The following is a 19,634-nucleotide window of genomic DNA, read 5'->3' as shown; positions in this document are numbered from 1 at the left end:
TCATTCGTTCATGGAAAGAACAAATGATACACGGATTCCCAATAACACTTTAGGGTTGAAATTGTACATTTCCAAGTATTTCAATGAGTGCCCTATAAAGGGTTAAGATGGCTCAGATCAATAGTTGATGTTATATGAACTGCCTCTTCAGAGTGGGTTTGGTGCTATTTTTTTTCTACAAGAACAGCTTTATAGTGTTTTGATAACAGGCCTATGTGTTTATGCACGCATGCATATCCTTGCCAAGTCATCTCATCACATGGCTTCTAACTGCTTCACTGCCATGCAGATGATATCTTGCCATACCCACCTGGGGGGGCAATAAGTAATCCCACTCAAGCTCGGTGGCTCTCACCACGGTCAGCTCCAGAGTGGAACAAGCTCCAGCCCGTCTCAAGAAGATTGCTTCCTGAACCCCTGCCGTGCGTTGAGGTGAGCCTGGCTATAACTTGTTGGTACCTGTCAAAGCTCACACACACATTCAGGTTCCCACCAGAGGTGATATTCAATGTCCCAAGGAAGCCAAGGCTCCGGCTGCTAACCGCTGCTAAAGGGACCATATTAGTTGGGTGCAACGTTGGAAGCACCCCCCCAGGGCCTCTCTCCCTGGTGGAACACTTGTACCTGACCCCTGGGTGAGGGATCTTAATTTTGTTCCCCCAGGACCAATTTGCTTTGGGAAACACTACCAGGGGCACTAGTCTCCGGTGACCTGGGTTCTGGGATCACGTGAACCCCTCCACCACAGTAAGGTGGTGATTTAAGGAGGATGACTTGCAATATATAAACAAATACTTAATATGGTGTTGATGTCTTTCTGCTTTGCTGCTAACATAGACTAGGAGCAATGAACTAACTTAGCCGCATCATGTTGGTGGATCATTTTCCTGCTCTGAAGCCATTTTCATACACGTGAATACACGCCCAGAGAGAGAAAGCAAGGCAGACACGGAGATGGAGAGAGGTGATAAAAGAAACTTCCTCTTCTTTATTTAACTGAAAGGTTTAAAAATAATGAAAATAATATTATTCATTTTTGATGCTGTAGAACAGGGATCCTCATGGGCCGATGTCCTGCACGTTTTACATGTTTCTCTGCTTTAACACACCTGATTCTAATTAATGGTCGTCATTGGCATGTCATCAAGGTCTGCACAAATCTGATAATGACACAACCTTTTGTATCACGGTGTGCTGAAGCAGAGAAACATCTAAATGAGGACCAGAATTGAAAACCAGGGCCGTAGAAGATTTTTTTTAATTATAACATATATATAACGTAATATATATAACATGTTTTATTTATTCATCATGGTTTCTATGGCTCTATAATAATCTGACTTTTAAATTACCTCAGTTGTCTTACTTTTGACATGAAATCAAGTTTTATTAGGGCTTATTTAGCCTATCTTTTTTGTACTATTCACCTTTTCTAATGCAGTACATCCATATAGAGGGCTTCACTTATCTGTTACGAATTTTTCTAATCTGTCACTTATCTGTACATTAACTGATTAAACAAAGTTGATCAATGACCAAGAGCTTTATTTGATTTATTTTGAAAAAGTATAGTAATACATATAACATGTCATATAACATTTCATGCAGATTAAAGCAAACATAGTTGGGTGCAAATGTAAAGAAGGACATTTTGCAGCACATGGAGAAACACATTTTTGATAAAGCACTAAAACAGTAAGTGACAGAGCTGAATGTCTGGCAGCTATTCACATGGTGTCTGGATGACTATCAGCAGACAGTTGTTCTCTTGGAGGACACAAAAAAGAGTGAAAACAACAGATTCAGGTATAATCATTGCGTTTAACAATATTGCAACGTGCTACCTGGTGCAACAAATCTAGAGCATGGTACGGTCATTTTGGGGTCAATATCTCCGACCACGCTCACAGCCATTCTAGCTAGGTGGTGAAGACGTCTTGCATCGTGAATGCTCACTGAGTTATCCAAAGTCGTTCTAATGGGGTTACCCTAATAAAATAAATAAATCAAAAAAATCTGTGAATATGTTTCACAGAAAAACGTTATATATAGCATAAATAAAGACTTAAAGGTTTGAGTGGAATCTATCAAAGTTTGTGTACATAAGATTTAGCGTTAAATGGCAGTTGAGGTTTCCATGGTGAGGAACATTTTATCTCTCAGACTGAAAAGCACTAAAACTTTGCCTCAAGGCACAGATAAAAGAGAAACCGTTCTTCCAAATACATTTATTTGCCAATGTGAGCATCACATTTTCTAAATGTATGTTAGACAGACAGACAGACAGACAGACAGACAGACAGACAGACAGACAGACAGACAGACAGACAGACAGACAGACAGATAGATAGATAGATAGATAGATAGATAGATAGATAGATAGATAGATAGATAGATAGATAGATAGATTATTATTATTAATCCTTTGCATGAAATTAATGTGTTACATCAGCAGCAGCAGCATCAGTGCATTTTTTCATGCATGCATTCAACACAAGGATAAAAAACAGATCCAATAAAAAAACAGATCACTTAGAATTAAAATTAGATTTAAAATTAAAATGCTGGGGTACTAAAGTGCTGAGTAATAAAGTGCTAAGAATAAAGTGCTGGAGTATTGCACATAGGACCGTTATTGCACATTAAAGAGCTTGATGGCAGCTGGAAGGAACGACTTTCTGTGGCGTTGGGTTTTGCATCGTGGTGGGATCAGCAGCCGCTGAAGCTGCTCCGCCCAAACACCTCCAGGGCATGAAGTGGGTGAGTGTCATTGTTCATGATATTGTTCATTTTCCTGAGGATCCTCACTTCAGCCACCTGCTCAACAAAGTCCTAAGGTATACCCATGGTGGTGCTCACTTTCTTAATCAGTTTGTTGAGTCCGTTTCTGTGTGAAGTGCGAGCACCCACACCCCAGCACACAACACCAAAAAACAGAGCATTGGCCACAACAGTCTTATAAAAAGAGCACAGCATCCATCCATCCATCCATCTATCTATCTTCTTCAGCTTATCCGTTCCCGGGTCGCGGGGGCAGCAGTCTCACCAGAGATGTCCAGACTTCCTTCACCCCAGAAACTTCCTCCAGCTCTTCCGGGGGGAGTCCGAGGCGTTCCCATGCCAGCCGAGAGACATAGTCTCTCCAGCGTGTCCTGGGTCTTCCCCGGGGTCTCCTCCCGGAGGGACATGTCTGGAACACCTCCCTAGGGAGGAGGGACATGCCTGGAACACCTCCCTAGGGAGGCGTCCAGGAGGATCCGGTACAGATGCCCAAGCCACCTCAGCTGACTCCTCTCAATGTGAAGGAGCAGCGGCTCGACTCCGAGCTCCTCCCGGGTGACCGAACTCCTCACCCTATCTCTAAGGGAGCGTCCAGCCACCCTGCGGAGGAAACTCATCTCGGCCGCTTGTATCCGCGTCCTTTCGTTCCGTTGTATCTCGTCCTTTCGGTCCCTACCCCAAGTTCCTGACCATAGGCGAGGGTAGGGGCGTAGATTGACCAGTAAATCGAGAGCTTTGCCTTTCGACTCAGCTCCCTCTTTACCACGACGGTCCAGTACATCGACCGCATTACTGCGGACGCTGCACCGATCCGTCTGTCAATCTCACGCTCCATCGTTCCCTCACTCGTGAACAAGACCCCGAGATGCTTGAACTCCTCCACCTGAGGCAGGACTTCTCCACCCACCCGGAGAAGGCACGCCACCCTTTCCCGGTGGAGAACCATGGCCTCGGTTTTGGATGTGCTGATTCTCATCCCTGCCGCGTCGCACTCGGCCGCAAACCGCCCCAGCACATGCTGAAGGTCCCGGTCCGATGAAGCCAACAGGACAACATCATCCGCAAAAAGCAGAGATGAAATCCTGGGGTTCCCAAACGGGATCCCCTCCGGCCCCTGGCTGCGCCTAGAAATCCTGTCCATAAAAATTATGAACAGGACCGGTGACAAAGGGCAGCCTTGCCGGAGTCCAACATGCACTGGGAACAAGTCTGACTTACTGCCGGCAATGAGAACCAAACTCCTGCTCCGATCATACAGAGACCGGACAGCCCTTAATAGAGGGCCCCGGACTCCATACTCTCTGAGCACAGCAATGATTTACAAATGTTAAAAGAGTGCAACCGTCTTAAAAAGTGCAACCTGCCCTGCTCTCTCTTGTACATTTATAGTTCTAATTGAGTTTAAAAAAAAAGGTATAAACATGATAAACCTAATAAACCAAGTGTATTCCTACCATCCTTTGACCTTTGACCTGCGCGTCTCTCGGTTGCTCTGGGAAACGGAAGTGACGTCCGCAGGTCGGCAGCGCAGCACGGTGTTCATTTGTGTTGCGGCGTTTGTTGCTGTCTGATCTTCATCGCAAAAATGCCAGAGTTAGCGGTGGAAAATGTGGTGGTTCACCCGCTGGTGTTGCTCAGTGTGGTCGACCACTTCAACAGGTGAGTAAGATCAGTGTTTATTCCTCCGTTTACGGTGAATTGCGAACACGGGCTGGGCTAGGCTAAGCTAAGCTAGCGCTGCTGAGTCAGAATGACTGAGCTAAGCTAGTTAGCTCTGTCAACGCGCAGGCGGGTTAAAACAGCATTAAATGACGTTAAACATTCACCTAATCAACCTTCTTACACCAACACTATTAACAGGACGTCTGTTGATCCATTGGCACATATTCACTTACGGCAGCGAGGCTTACAGCGACGTTTATGAAGCATATCTCTCTTGTGTGTGATCTGCTCCCCAGGATAGGGAAGGTTGGCAACCAGAAACGAGTGGTCGGTGTTTTACTGGGGTCGTGGCAGAAAAAGGTCCTGGACGTCTCAAACAGCTTTGCAGGTAAGTGTCATCTTTGAAAAGAAAAACAGAATAAGCACATTAAACTGGAGCTTTAGGTGCATAAATATGCGGAGTTGTGAAGGAAACTTGCATTCAGAATAAATTGGTACATAAAGGTGTTAAAAAAGAAGAGAGAATCCTTCCTAATACAAGCAGAGCTTCACATGGCCTTGAAACATAACAAATAAGTGTCACGTATGTGAAGAGTGGTCCGTGGACTTCGCAGCCATCCGTTTTTTGTTTTGAAATGACAAAATAAAAATAGAGAAATAATCCAAAATAATCCGTTTCCCATCTTTTGTTTTGATAATAAAAAAACAGAAAACGGATCGTTATTCATCCGATTTCCGATTTCATTGAAAATCGAAATTGGGAATTAAAACAGCGAATGGAAAACTCTTTTCTCTATTTGTATGTTAGAGTTCAGTACATGTTATTGATTGGACGCTGCAGCTGAACGGACTGTCACAACATCAGTGCAGTTTCATGATGGAGTGAAGACAGAGATTACAGATTAAACTCATGTTTCACTCCCAGGTTTCATATTTGATTTATGTTCTGTTTCAACATTAAAAAAAATCTAAAACTGTTAATTTTCAATCTGATCAACAAAATAACCAGAAACAACTTTCTTCATTTATTACTGCGCATGTGCAATCCCCCCATTTGTCCAATCCTTGTTTTCAGTATCCTTGGAAACTAATAGGAAATAGAGAAAAGAGTTTTCCACTCGCTGTTTTAATTCCCAATTTCAACTTTAAAACACATGATAACGGATAACGGATAATGGATAACGGATAACGGATAACGATCCGTTTTCCGTTTTTTATTATCAAAACAAAAGATGGGAAACTGATTATTTTGGATTATTTCTCTATTTTTATTTTGTTATTTCAAAACGAAAAACGGGTGGCCGCGAAGTACACGGACCAAGAGTGTATAAAGCCTACCATATGATATTTACCTCTCTATTGGGAGTACGTTCGTTGCGTTGTCAGTATATCAGACTTATCAAAAACACAGATGTAACATTTATTTCTTTGTTCTATGAAGAACTAGGAGGGCTGTCCATAAATTATGTGAATTCAAGTAGCTCACAAACTCCAAAATCCATCCATCAGAGGCTGCAGCTGGGCTCTTTAATCTCTATTTACCCGTTATCTAATGGTGGCAGATAAGGTGATTAACATCACATATTGTATTGGTTACTGATAAATCAGCTACCAAGTCTGAAGAAACCAGCTGCTTTAAAGCTGTTTGATTTGTCTTTCTTTGTTTATTGGTATTTTCAAAGATGATTTCCTCAATTGGTTTTATGTGATCTTAAGTGTAGTGTTGTTGTACTTGAATTCAGATAAAGATTAAAGATATATTTTACCAATATGATGGCAGTAGCCAAAACTTTCCTTGTGGAGCTTTTGCATGTGAACGTGCTGCATCATCCTTTGGGATATCCAGATCATGTTTTTTTTGCTCCCTCTTCCGACCTGAATCATTTGATTTTGAGTACTGGTTGATACTGAGCCCCAATTCAATGAAAGATTGGATTTTTTCCCAGGAAAAAAAAGCAGCTCTGTCCTTTCCATTCATCCAATTCCCATATTGCAAACAATATAAACTGCTATTGTACTGCATCCACTGTCCAACTTGAATAACGTGACAGTCATTAATCTGGCAACACTGACCTCAGCTCACCTACAAATGCCACTCTAGGTTGAAGATTACGCATACTCCCTGCCTCACATAAACTGTCATTGTTAAGATTGAAAATTAAGGATGGAAAATGAAATGAAAAAAATCTGATTGTTTCCTTTATATTATTTGGAAGTCATGTGATTCACCCTGATTTCTCAATCACATGATCTAATTGTGACATCACTAATTAAAATCATAGTTTCTTATCCTGAATGCTGTGACAACTCTGCACAAAACTGTTATAATAGGATTTGGGGACAAATACACATGTGATTACGCTTGTAATAAAAATATAGTAAAGTATGACCTGAGACACAAGTGAACCTAAACATAAGTGTTGCATGGGGCTTTCTAAAGGGGCATTTTAAAACCAGATTAAAGGCTTAAAGTGACCCCAAAAGTCAGAAAATCAGATGAGGTGGAGATGAGTTTTTAAAAACATAATTACTATTTTGTTTTAGGGGATGTTGATTGAGAGGCTCAGATATAATTGCTAGACTGACTGAGAAATTGATTATTGAACTTGGAAATCAAAAAAGTAATTGCGGACAGACCAAATCATTCAGTTTTTGTAACCAATAAAGGCATTCCATTACTAGTGGTGTGGGACTGATGGCTTTTTGCACCCTTGGGGACAGGTGTCCATTGCATGTGACAAATAGCTGGCATCACATTCATCCCATTCATTTTCTATGGAACACAACCATAGAATTAGACAAGGTGCGTTTCTTATCTGCGCAAGGGATTTTGGGAAGGTGGGGTGTCCAGGATTGCGTCAAAAAGTTGAGGGTTTCATAATTTTATGAAAATGAAGGCATCGAGCGTGAGGCAGTCATCCAATCAAAGACATTGCTCTGGAGGAAAGTTTCATTTTTGCCCTTGTAGGTTGCGACACTACATCAAACTTGACATTCTCAATTACTGATAGAAAAGCGTTTTATTCAGAGTTTTTGCACGAGCCGTGAATTTCCCCATCCTGCTACCCGCACACAGAGTTCACCTAGTGGCCTTGACGGAGTTTTTGCCGCAGGTATAACTGCGCAACAGTACAACTTGTATGAAAATGTTAGATTTTTGTGCATGGAAAAATAATAATGTATTTCTCGGTAAGCTGAGGTGGCATGAAATTAGATCTTGGCAGCCGCTTCACATTTCTGTATGTAGGGAAAATACTCAATGAACACAGTGATTTATGAGGATTATGGGTTCCAAGTTAGGTTTCCTCTTCAGTTTTGGTTCATTTTATTTCAAGTCTGTTGCTCTGATCTGACACAGAGGAGGTACTTAAATTTGCATATTGCATATTATTCTATGTCAGTTTTTTGACTCACACTTTCATTGTATATTGTCAGTGCCATTTGATGAGGATGACAGAGATGATTCTGTGTGGTTCCTGGATCATGACTACTTGGAGAACATGTATGGGATGTTCAAGAAAGTTAATGGTAAGACAGTGAGTGTGTTTATGAAATGCGCTTGTTTTATCCTATTCTGGTAACCCTGAATCATGTCTTTTGAACAAATATCGTCTGCTTTTTTTTAGCTAGAGAAAGAATAGTTGGATGGTACCACACAGGACCCAAGCTACACAAGAATGACATTGCAATCAATGAGCTCATCAAGCGGTACTGTACCAACTCGGTAGGCAGCTTCTCTTATTGGGGATGTACAGTAGCTGGGAATCGCCTTGTCTACATAATATTCATTCTGATAGTGAAAAACTCCCATATTTACTTTTCTTTTATGTTTTGTAGGTGTTAGTCATAATAGATGTAAAGCCAAAAGACCTTGGTCTGCCTACAGAAGCATACATCTCTGTGGAGGAAATACATGATGTAAGTAGAAGAAGAAAAACACTGACCCAAGAAATGCTATCTCGTTCAAAAAAACAAGAGTTCTAACTTTTGTTTACATGGGCAAATGCCTACTTGTAGGATGGCACACCAACATCCAAGACATTTGAACATGTTACCAGTGAAATCGGAGCTGAAGAAGCAGAGGAAGTGGGAGTGGAGCACTTGTTGAGGTACTAAGTAAACCTTTGATTTACACACGCCACGTTCTTAATCACACCACAAAGAGTTTAGTACCACCAATAAATATCTGATCCTAATTCATAGATTCAATTGTGAAATCTCAAAACAACCAGAGGCCTTTTAGACAGCTTTGTGTCTGTTTAATGGAGATACAAAAAAATATTCACCAGGTCATTGATTTCTTCTTTGCTGTATCGTGACTATAGAGACATAAAGGACACCACAGTGGGCACTCTGTCGCAGCGCATCACAAACCAGGTTCATGGTCTAAAAGGACTCAACTCAAAGCTGTTGGACATCCGCTCTTACTTGGAAAGAGTCTCCGCAGGCAAACTTCCTATCAACCACCAGATCATCTACCAGCTGCAGGATGTCTTTAACCTGCTGCCGGATGTAAATCTACTGGTAAGTGGTTAATATTACAAGTGTATTTACTTAAAATGTGTTCACAGTTGTGCGTATTTTTGTGTTTAGCAAAGTTGATTTTATTTATTTATTTTTATTCAAATTAAAGTAATACACATACACTTTTTTCAGGTTTTAATTTTTAATGTTGATCATATTTTGGCAACTTTACTTTTACTAGAAATCAAGGCTACAGTAATGAATGTGAAATGACAGTGTCATATTACAAATCTATACAACTGCTTCATATTTTTTTAATTTATTTAATGAAGGGCAAATGTCACCTCTCAGTGACTAGAGTCTTCTTGTTTAATCCCCTATTCTGAGTTTTATGTCTATAAATATAATTTTGGGTAGGCAGAGAGTTATTTTAAAGCTGGTAGTGTACGTTTCACCTATATCTATTTAGCCTACATTGCACATAATTGTGCAGAGATGAGTTTCCTCCGCAGGGTGGCTGGACGCTCCCTTAGAGATAGGGTGAGGAGTTCGGTCACCCGGGAGGAGCTCGGAGTCGAGCCGCTACTCCTCCACATTGAGAGGAGTCAGCTGAGGTGGCTTGGGCATCTGTACCGGATCCTCCTGGACGCCTCCCTAGGGAGGTGTTCCAGGCATGTCCCACCGGGAGGAGACCCCGGGGCAGACCCAGGACACGCTGGAGAGAGTATGTCTCTCGGCTGGCCTGGGGACGCCTCGGACTCCCCCCGGAGGAGCTGGAGGAAGTTTCTGGGGTGAAGGAAGTCTGGGCATCCCTGCTGAGACTGCTGCCCCCGGGAACGGATAAGCGGTGGAAAATGGATGGATGAATGCACATAATTGTGTATAAGAAGCATCAAAATCCCTTCATGTTTACTATCTCACATGAGCTGTTTTCACTATCGAGTCGAGGCAGGCAGAGGTGTAAACGGGTTAATCCCCCCAGGCTTCATTTTGCATGCAGAAAAATCTCTTGTGTTTCCACTTCTGACCCAGTAGCCCCACTATGCTGCACTCTGACCCAGCCATAATTTTGCATTGGAAATGTAACTGCACCCATTTCTTTTATCAGATGAGATATTTGCAGTGTGTGGGGGGGACAAATCATGAAAACAATACGAATCACGCACTGAAACTATCCTTTCACTTCATAGTTCAGCTGAGCTCAGTTGTGATCGGGGCAGTGAGCAGAGACTGAAGGAACTTGATTGTTTCTCTTAAATGGGTTTGCCACAAGTGTGGTCATCATTAGGCACAGTTAATGTGAAGGGAGCCAGTGTATAAATGCTGAGAAAAGATGCTGAATAGTAACTTGATTTAATCTAAAACTGAATTCCCCAAATCTGTGACAGATGGTAACGACATTTGTATGCAAAACAAGCGTATCATTAACATAGGAAAAGGAGAACAAGGGCCATAAAATAAACCAGTGAGATGCTGAACGTTAAAACTCTCCTTCTACTGTGACACCACTTCCATTCAGCCCTGCTTTGCTCTGAAAAGTGAGGCCAGGAATCCAAGTCCAGGATTGGCTCTCTTAAGCATTGGCAGTGACAACGGGAAAGCAACTGGGCTGACTCGTCCTCAATACACTCAGCTTTGGCTCAATAGTGAGGAGCTGTTATTCTTGTGTGTGTGAGACAGGGAAGGAGATGTTAAATAAATGCACTGCACACAGGTGTTTAATTCAAGAAATGTAAACTACTATTTTGAATTAGACAATTGACAAAACAAACATGTAAATGTTCATTAAATATGTGGTGTCTATTAGCATACTTTGTACCACCCAACAAACTTTGTGTGAGGAATGCTGCTGTTGTATTATTAATGTTTTGTGTGTCGCTGTATTCTGGGTTTTGTTGCAGGAGTTCACAAAAGCCTTCTACCTGAAGACCAATGACCAGATGTTGGTGGTCTACCTGGCTTCGCTGATCCGCTCTGTGGTGGCTCTCCACAACCTGATTAACAACAAGATCTCCAACCGAGACGCAGAGAAGAAGGAAGGACAAGAAAAGGAGGAAGGCAAGAAAGAGAAGAAAGATGAGAAAGAGAAAAAAGATGAAAAAGACAAGGAGAAGGAAAAGGAAAAGACAGAGGGCACCAAAAAAGATGAGAAGAAGAAGAAATGAGTGCTCTTCCTCTCTGTTCCTCACTCAAATCACACCCACATCTGGATGGTGCTCTACTTTCTGCCCACAGTCACTCTGTATGTGGGTCTTTGACTAAAAGTAGACATCTATAAGTGGAGCTGTCATTTGAGATTTGGCCTCATGGTGAGAAATGGCACTCAAAGACTGGTCTTATCATAAAGAGAAGATGTTTGCTCTCCAGTGTTCTAAACTGTGAGGACATGTTTATTCTGTTTTCATAGTTGCCATGCTCCCGGTGTATGCCCACACCAAGTTGCTTTTTTTTGTAAGATGGGGTAAAAATGTATTATTCCTGTATCACTTATTAAATTGGGGTCGTATTACAAATTGGTTGTTTTTTGCAGTTCTCTCTATTTCTATTTTGTCATTAGAAATTTTAGAAAATTGTGGGTAATATTTAATGTAATCATGTTTGTAGGCAGATGTATCCTAAGTGTTTCTTTTATTATAACAGAGTGGAAGGGAACAAGATGAAGAATATGAACAAAGATGTGTGGGCTGCAGTGAAAACAAGGGAAATTTGATTTGTATAATTGATCATTTTTTTGTTAATGGAGGATCCATTAAAACAAAGTTGGGACTTCATTCACAACTTGTTATAAGCATCAAATCACTGGTAATATGTTTGAAAGGTTAAATGAGTGCAGCTGTGTTCAAAGAGAGCACCCAGACATTCAACCAGTCATGCCCATATAAGCACAGTGTCATGAACGCTTTAAAAATTAAAACGGAACTGTCCAGCATCCTCAAATCAGCTGGAGTAAAGTAATGGCCATAATAAAAGCCTGTGAAATTCAGCAGGCCCTTATGTGAGGTGAGTAAAACAAAACAAAAAAATGTCGGTAAGTGAGCCAGTTTAAATTTGTCAGATGTGGCTCTACTTTGTGGGATTATGGCCCTGTGAGGCTTAAAAAATAAAGACCACCGGTCTGGATGTAGTGAAATAGACCCAAACCACCAAGCTCTCAGCTTTCTGTTCAACTTTTACCCAATTTATTCATTTATTTTTTAAGCTAAAATGTGCCGCTTTCCTTTCTCCAAATATAACACTGTCAAATTAAACAGTTTTCTCCAGAATTGATTGATCACATTTGTGTGATACAAGTGCAGGTGGGCAGACATTTATTTTATTTATTTTTTGTAAATCCTGTTTAGGTTTCAGGCTACTTTACTGCTACAGAAATCAGGTAAATTCTTTCCATCGTGGCCTTTTCAATTTTCTATTTTAAATGTTGAAAAGTGTTCCCATATTTGGATTTAAGTCGTTAATTATGATGTAAGTTTCCAAATGGACCACAAGGTGAGATTGCCTTGTCAATAAATATAGATTAGAATATTATAAAATAATTTCCTCGTGCCACATTGAATTTGGGGTTTATTTGGCTTCTATGCGTTATGTGCGTCGGGGCGCAGATGCTGCAGGAGCGCTGACGGTGCAGCCTTTTCCAAGTGCAGGGACCAGTACTGGAGTTGAGGGGGGATGAAGGGGGATGGCTTCCCCCCCTGAAATAAAAACAGTCAAAATCATCCCCCCTGTAAAACTGCCATCCCCCCTTTCCATCCCTTATGTCATTTCATCAATGAATGTGGTTTTACGGCTATTTCAACATTTAGAGTCATCACCAGAAAAATAACACCAAAAAAATAACTTATTTGACAATTTTCACCTGTTTCAAGTCAATTTTCACTTGAAATAAGTATAAAAATCTGCCAGTGGGACAAGATTTATCTTCTCATTACAAGCAAAAAAAATCTTGTTCCACTGGCAGATTTTTCTACTTATTTTAACTGAAAATCTACTTGAAACAGGTGAAAATTGTTGTTTCTTCCAGTGATGAGTCTTGTTTTAAGTGTAATGAGATTTTTTTTACTAAAATGAGACATTTTAACTAGAAATAAGACAAATATTCTTGTTAAGATTGTGAGTTTTTGCAGTGATCCATGTTACTTATCCTGTGAAGGACAGAGTCATATTGATAAGTTCAGAAAACATTTTTTTATTGTTGTGTTTTGATGTATTTGATGTAAGCCCAGTGGATATTTAAAGCTTACAGAAGGCTGCATTTAACTGCTGCTATGTCATTCCTGCAGTATTTCTGCCAGTGTTTTGGTCAGTGCTATTATTTGTAATATATTATATTATTTATCAGCACAAATTATCTGTCCCCATATGATAAAATCCACCATCCCCCCTGATTTTTATTTTACAACTCGAGTACTGGCAGGGACTGTCACGCATTTCAATTTTTTAAAACTGCGTCATCTACTTCCATCGTTTACCGTGAAAAAACTACAACTAAAAAAAAAACCCAAAGGGGCATCCAACGCAGCGCCTTTAAACTCAGTTGTGTTGGACAAATCAGATTATTGGGAAGGTAAACGGGATTGTGACGTCAAGGGCTTAAAAACCCGACGGAGCGGCGTCGCAGAGGCAGTAGTTGAGAAGACTGCAGCCAACACTTACCAAACCCCCGCGCTGCGGCTCAGGATCCGAGCAATGCCCGCTCAGAGGACTCTCTGCGCCTGAAGGGACGGACGGAGGACCGCCGCGAAAATGGCTTCATATCTGCAGGTGAGGCGCCGGCCGGGCAAAGCCTGAATTATGGGTACGGTGCGCGTCGCCGCGTACCCTACGCCGTAGGGCACTGCGTTGGTGTAACGCGGAACCAAAAACCAGCCTTAACTTGTTCACTTGTCGGGGTGTGGTTGTTATGTGAGCCCGGCCGGCCGGCTGCTGGTGTTGGGGCCTGGTTCATAGAAGGCAGGGGGCAAGAGAGGCATGCAATATAGCAGCATGAGCAGTGTGGTTGTGTTGATAAACAGGTGGTTGGAGAGGCTCGGTGTTGCATTAAAGAGCTGCAGCTTTCCCTCCTGTCATTGCCAAACGTCCCCCGCAGAGCTCACGACTGCTTCTTCTTTTTCTTCTAGATCGCTGATGATGAGAAAGGACATGATCTGGACCTCTTCTGTGTTCCCCGGCATTATGAAAACGATTTGGACAGAGTGATCATCCCCCACGGACTCATTATGGACAGGTGAAGCAATCAAACACCTGCATCCACGGTGGAAGGAGCCTCACCAGTCACACCTAACACTGTCCCTCTGGGATTTTTCACAACAAACAATGTCATATGATCGTGCAATAGTTGGCTATGATTACCTGTCACAGATCTCTGCAAACCATGATGCAATGAAGCATTTTGTTTTGTAATTACTGCGAATTTTATTGGTGAGAAGTTGCAGTAGTGCACAATTTATATAAAAAAAAAAAAACCTTGCCAAATACTGCAGCATATTTTCAATATATATATATAATATGTTCTCGGCAGAGAAGCTGCAGTGCAGTGAAACGCAAGTTAAGCAATTATGTTTAAGTGCAGTATCATGCCGGTGTTGTGCCAAAAAGTTATTGCCTGCCAGAATCTGATTTCTCCCCTGAAAATGGGTCTTTTTACCTGCCAAAAATTGATTGAAGGCCAAATACAATTAATGAAAGGTTGTTTCTACCTAAATATGATTTGATCTCATTCTCGAGCTTCATAATATAAATACTAGAGCTCACAGGATTGCTTTTAATCCTTTTTAAAGGACCATTACAACACAAAATAGGCATTCTTACCTGCCAAAAATTGATTGAAGGCCAAATAAAGTTAATGAAAAGTTGTTTCTGCCTAAATATGACTTGATCTCATTCTTGAGCTTCATAATCTGAAAATCTGACGTTTTAGCGCTATCGTTCAATGGGCTGCTGTGCGCGCTCCCGCGGCCAGAAATCAGAAGAAATCAGATTCTGGCAGGCAATCACTTTTTGGCACAACACCAGCACTCTCCTTCCTGTCCTCAAGACCTAGACTGCCTCATAGTGCTACGGTTTTTACAGGGTTCTCTCTGTGTATCCCCCTCTTTGCTGCAGGACAGAGCGTCTGGCTCGCGACATAATCCAGGACATGGGGGGACACCACATCGTGGCTCTGTGTGTGCTGAAAGGGGGATACAAGTTTTTTGCTGACCTCCTGGACTACATTAAAACACTGAACCAGAACAGTGATAAATCAGTCCCGCTCACAGTGGATTTCATTAGAGTGAAGAGCTACTGTGTAAGCTGCCTTTCTCATTTAATTTCCAGGAGCCATTTGTGCTGGTGTGAGGTGTGTTTCACACAGCTAAGTTGGCAAAAATACCAATGAAAAAGACCGTTTGAAAGCAGAAATGTATGACCCACCTGCACTGCAGTTGATATACAGTATATCTGCATAATACCCTTAAATAATGTGGAGTCTCTTTAGGGGTACAGAGGAACGTGAATCCATTTGTTGCCTAGTGATAACAAGGTCTTGTAGTAATTATTTTAGATGATGTTAAGGAATCATTTTTTTTTTTTTTTTTAAATGACCCAACTTTTCACAGGCAGTGCCTAGAAAGAGACAGAGTGCAGTGCAAAGCTGATTTTATAAAATTCAAATTATAGATGTGCTGAGGTGATCTCGTGTCTTGGTTTTGTGTCTCCTAGAATGATAAGTCAACAAACAGTGTCAAAGTTATAGGAGGGGATGAACTATCTAACCTCTCTGGCAAGGTGAGTCTTCTGAAATGTCAGGCAAACATACTACAGCTGTTGTTGTTGTTGGTTTTTAAGGCAATTGTTCTTTTCTTAATTTCTTTTCTTTTTTGCCCCTGCAGAATGTTTTAATTGTTGAGGTAAGACTTCATTCTTTTATACAGGGTTCTGGTCTGGAAAGTGTGTTCATGTGTTGGTGACTCGTTGAATGAATCATGCTGGCCACAAAACCTTTTCCATTGATTTGCATTGGATTTGCAAAGCAAATTCTCATAATTAACAAATTAATGCTTGAACCCGAGTCGAGTGTCCACTCAATTCGTTGTCTCTTTTTAAACACGAAATGGTATCTGACATAATTCTCTATAACATCAAATGTCTTTCTGTGTTCGTGCTACTGTTAATGTGATCGCTTCCCGCTTTGACTGAAGGATATCGTGGAGACGGGAAGGACGATGCAGACACTGCTTTCCCTGCTGAGTGAATGTAATCCCAAAATGGTTAAAGTCGTGAGGTAGGTACCATCACATGCAGTTTATAAATACCAGCAGCTGAATTATACCGTAAACCACAACTATAACTGGCTGGTTTGTCGTCATAGTGCATTCACAATGCTCTTAGCTAATGGACACTCTTCTTTAGGGCTGAATTAGAGATGTAATGTGACAGAGGGATGGAGCAGCTTAAGAGTTAATCTGCTGCACTATAAACTGCACTGCGGAGGTGGAGGTCTTTTCTCTGATGCATTCTTGATAGCTGGGTTAAAGGATGCACGTGCTGAACCAAAGCGGGTTTCCTTTTGAATAACAGTTTGGTTTGCACTTGCTGATGTTTGACTTTACCGATGTAACTTATCCATCTAAGCGGATATCGTTTTCCCACATGTCCCACACAAGAAACCTTTTAGCTACTATGGTATCAACCATGCATTTAGCTCTTGTTCCTGCTGTGATTTCACCTTTTGCTGCTGTTCGGTACAGTACTAGTTGCAAAATAAATTCAGGAAATTAACATGCTAGTATTTAGTTTTTTATCTTGTTGGTGGATGGGGCTTTAAAGCACAGGAGCTTCAGCACCCACCACTTAACCTGGATTTTGACTCACATGTGTGAAATAATCTCCACACAAAGTGCTTGATCTTGACCTGTCAAGTGGCACTTGTCTGGGCAGACTGGAGCACGGCAGCCAATGCCATGTATCGAGATTGAAACTTGCACTGAAAAGGTGTTTGTTGGTTGTTTTTTTTTTTTTTTACCTGATTTTGTGAATTTCTCAGTTTTGTGCATTTTCTGGCTTCTGTTTCCAGCCTTCTGGTAAAAAGGACCCCGAGGAGTTCAGGCTATAGGCCAGACTGTAAGCATCATTTTATTCGCTTCACACATGGCAGCTTGTGCAGAAAAATGAATCGTAGTGCTCATTTCATGCCTTTCACTTACAAGTCTCTGGTGATTTTTGAAGACATGGTGAGGCAAGCTTAACATTTTCTTTAGGAAAATATATACACGTAAATGCAGTAAGCCAGGCAATTATGTACTAATGCACGCCTGATGGCATCCAGCTCAAAAAGTCTCTGATTATGTAATGCTTTTACGTTGGAGTTGGATAATCTCCTTAAGACTGCTCCTCAAGGACAGCTGTTACTGTAAACGTTTTGACTTTCCGCTAATGCAGTAATGAACACAGCCTCACAGAAACGGTAGATCAATAAGTCTTATTTCACTACAGAGACTATTACAATCATTTTTAATCATTTTACTTCCACTATAGTTGAAAGCAGTGTATTGCCTTTAAATAAATTAAATTGGCGTTGTATTTATATTTCTTTCAGACATTGGTTTTGAGGTACCAGATGCCTTTTTGGTTGGCTATGCTTTGGACTACAATGAGTACTTCCGAGATCTCAGTGTAAGTGTTCCTGCAAAAGAAATGTTTGCAGAGTGATCTCCTATTATAACTTCAAATGTAATGTTTTTGATGGAGGATCAAATGTTTTACATTAACTTTTGTGCATAGTATGTCTTATTCTTATATTTATAGTAAAATGCCCGTTATTGTGGAATTATAAAATGCAAAAATAGTTTAGTTTGAATATTTTGAAACTACTTCATTTTGTCAATTCCCATCATAAAACAATTCTTAAAGTCGGAGATGTAGTCACCAGTATGTAATAAGCTGGTTTGTGAACTGAACTTCCTAAAGCCTTTTCATTGCTGCAGTCTTTTTTTTTTTTTTTTTTTTTTTGAGCTAGAAATGATGCGCTATGGGCTAACATCAAATCTCCAATAAGCTGCAAATGTTTTCTAGCTCAAAACTGACAGGATTCACATCGTTTTGTTCCCTAAAAGAGATTTAGACTCATTGCCATCAAGTAATAGACACTGGGTTGATCTAACTCTGGAATATTCCTTTAATGAAAAAGGATTGAACATATTTTCTTTTAACAAAGTATTAAGTGTTGAATGGGAACCAGCACCACGTGGTACGGGTCCTCATTGGCTTCATAGCCATTCAGCTAACTTCCTAATCATTATAGTCATTAATTATCTCTCTCCATGATCTCATCTTGATAAATCTGAAAGAACAGAAGTGGACTTTTATGTGGGAGTTGGGAAATGGCTCCAATTTAAATAATTTCTGTTGTGAATTAAAAATAATTTTTTATATATATATATATATCTTTTTTTTAAAGCATAGAAATACCATATTTCAAGTTATTTTGTAACTGAATGTGGAAGACTTTCAATTTCTTCATCAACAGTAATCAGTCATTTCTTCAGCTGTTCTGGGAGAATGTAATAGGTCTTAGAAATGTGTAATTTCAAGAGAAAATGACTCAAACATGAAATCCTTGTTTTTCACAGCACATCTGTATACTGAACGAACAAGCCAAGGAGAAGTACAAAGTGTGAGCATTCGGAGCGATGCAGAGGTGATGCCTGCCTGACTGACTGAAGACTAGGACCACTGTGATGACCTTCCTTAGCTTTGCTGTGTTTTAAATTTTATTTTTCTACTTGAAAAGCCACAAGTTGTGAGTTGTAAAGAACTTAAAAAAAAAAAAAAAAAAAGGAAAAAAAATCCTGTTTAAGGTCAAGTGGGATTAAAGATGTATAAGACAATTTTGGTTGTTTAAAATTTTAGTTGTTTAGCTAATTTATGTGTAGACTTAAGCTGTACATTTAAATTTACATTGGAGATGAAGAATATATTTAACTTGCTGTGGCTTATTATTCACATGTCTCAGGCTTGTCTGTAGCCTTCACTCTGCATATTGTTTGGTTCAGTTTCAAATGTTGACTTCTCTCTCCATTATATCATGCAGCTATGTATAATTTATTGAGTTTTATTTATTTTGTATGTTTTCAATGAGAACCTGTTTACAGAAAAACAAATACATTTGAAACCTCAAACCCAGTTTGTTGCACTTTTTTGGTTTCCCTGTTGTGTCCTGAGGGGAGATGATTAACAGGAGCATATAAAAATAAGTCTGTTGTTGCATGAATGCAGTAAGAGGGTACCTACATAATGATATGTGGGTATGGATACCTACATAAATGTACTTCCAATTTAGGTATTTTGTGTCGTGTAATGCCTCTCCTAGATCTCTGCTTATTTTTATGGTTATCTTCCTCTATTTGGTTGTTTTGTCACATTTTGGCTATTTCACATCTGTGTAAACGTATGTTTTCTGTGTCTCTGTAGTTCTGGGTTTCATACTGTTGTTTCACATAAATGTGTATCATGTATTGATTTGGTGTTTTTTATTTGTATGTTTTTTTTTTTTGATTTTGGTCATGTCTCACCTGGGTCTTTTTTCTGTGGTGACTTCTATTTGAATCACTTTTAAACCTTCAGTTGTGTTTTGTGTTTCTTCCTGGTATGTGTGTGCCAGAATAGTACCACAATGTTAACACCCTTTGGGCTGTTTACGTCCATACAATGAAATCGGAACCTTTAGTTGCGTAAAAAGTGAATTTGTCAAA

The 19,634-nt window shown here is 40.4% G+C and overlaps 2 protein-coding genes across 2 annotated transcripts; both read left to right on the top strand.

Annotated features, from left to right (window-relative positions):
* Positions 1–4,281: 4,281 nt before the first annotated feature.
* On the top strand, positions 4,282–11,420 carry psmd7 (proteasome 26S subunit, non-ATPase 7). Its single transcript, XM_061722054.1, has 8 exons — positions 4,282–4,440; positions 4,740–4,831; positions 7,879–7,971; positions 8,070–8,167; positions 8,281–8,361; positions 8,461–8,552; positions 8,769–8,967; positions 10,809–11,420. Exons 1-8 carry the CDS (start codon positions 4,367–4,369, stop codon positions 11,070–11,072), a joined length of 993 nt encoding a protein of 330 aa, XP_061578038.1. The 5' UTR covers positions 4,282–4,366; the 3' UTR covers positions 11,073–11,420.
* A 2,070-nt stretch (positions 11,421–13,490) lies between these two features.
* hprt1l (hypoxanthine phosphoribosyltransferase 1, like) lies at positions 13,491–19,558 on the top strand. The gene is made up of 9 exons (XM_061722670.1): positions 13,491–13,665; positions 14,022–14,128; positions 15,007–15,190; positions 15,604–15,669; positions 15,774–15,791; positions 16,083–16,165; positions 16,958–17,004; positions 17,480–17,556; positions 18,513–19,558. Exons 1-9 carry the CDS (start codon positions 13,648–13,650, stop codon positions 18,558–18,560), a joined length of 648 nt encoding a protein of 215 aa, XP_061578654.1. The 5' UTR covers positions 13,491–13,647; the 3' UTR covers positions 18,561–19,558.
* The last annotated feature ends 76 nt before the right edge of the window (positions 19,559–19,634 follow it).

The sequence above is a fragment of the Cololabis saira genome, chromosome 5 (assembly GCF_033807715.1).
Source record: "Cololabis saira isolate AMF1-May2022 chromosome 5, fColSai1.1, whole genome shotgun sequence".
In the NCBI taxonomy this organism is placed as follows: domain Eukaryota; kingdom Metazoa; phylum Chordata; class Actinopteri; order Beloniformes; family Belonidae; genus Cololabis; species Cololabis saira.
This window is presented reverse-complemented; position numbering and strand designations above follow the sequence as displayed.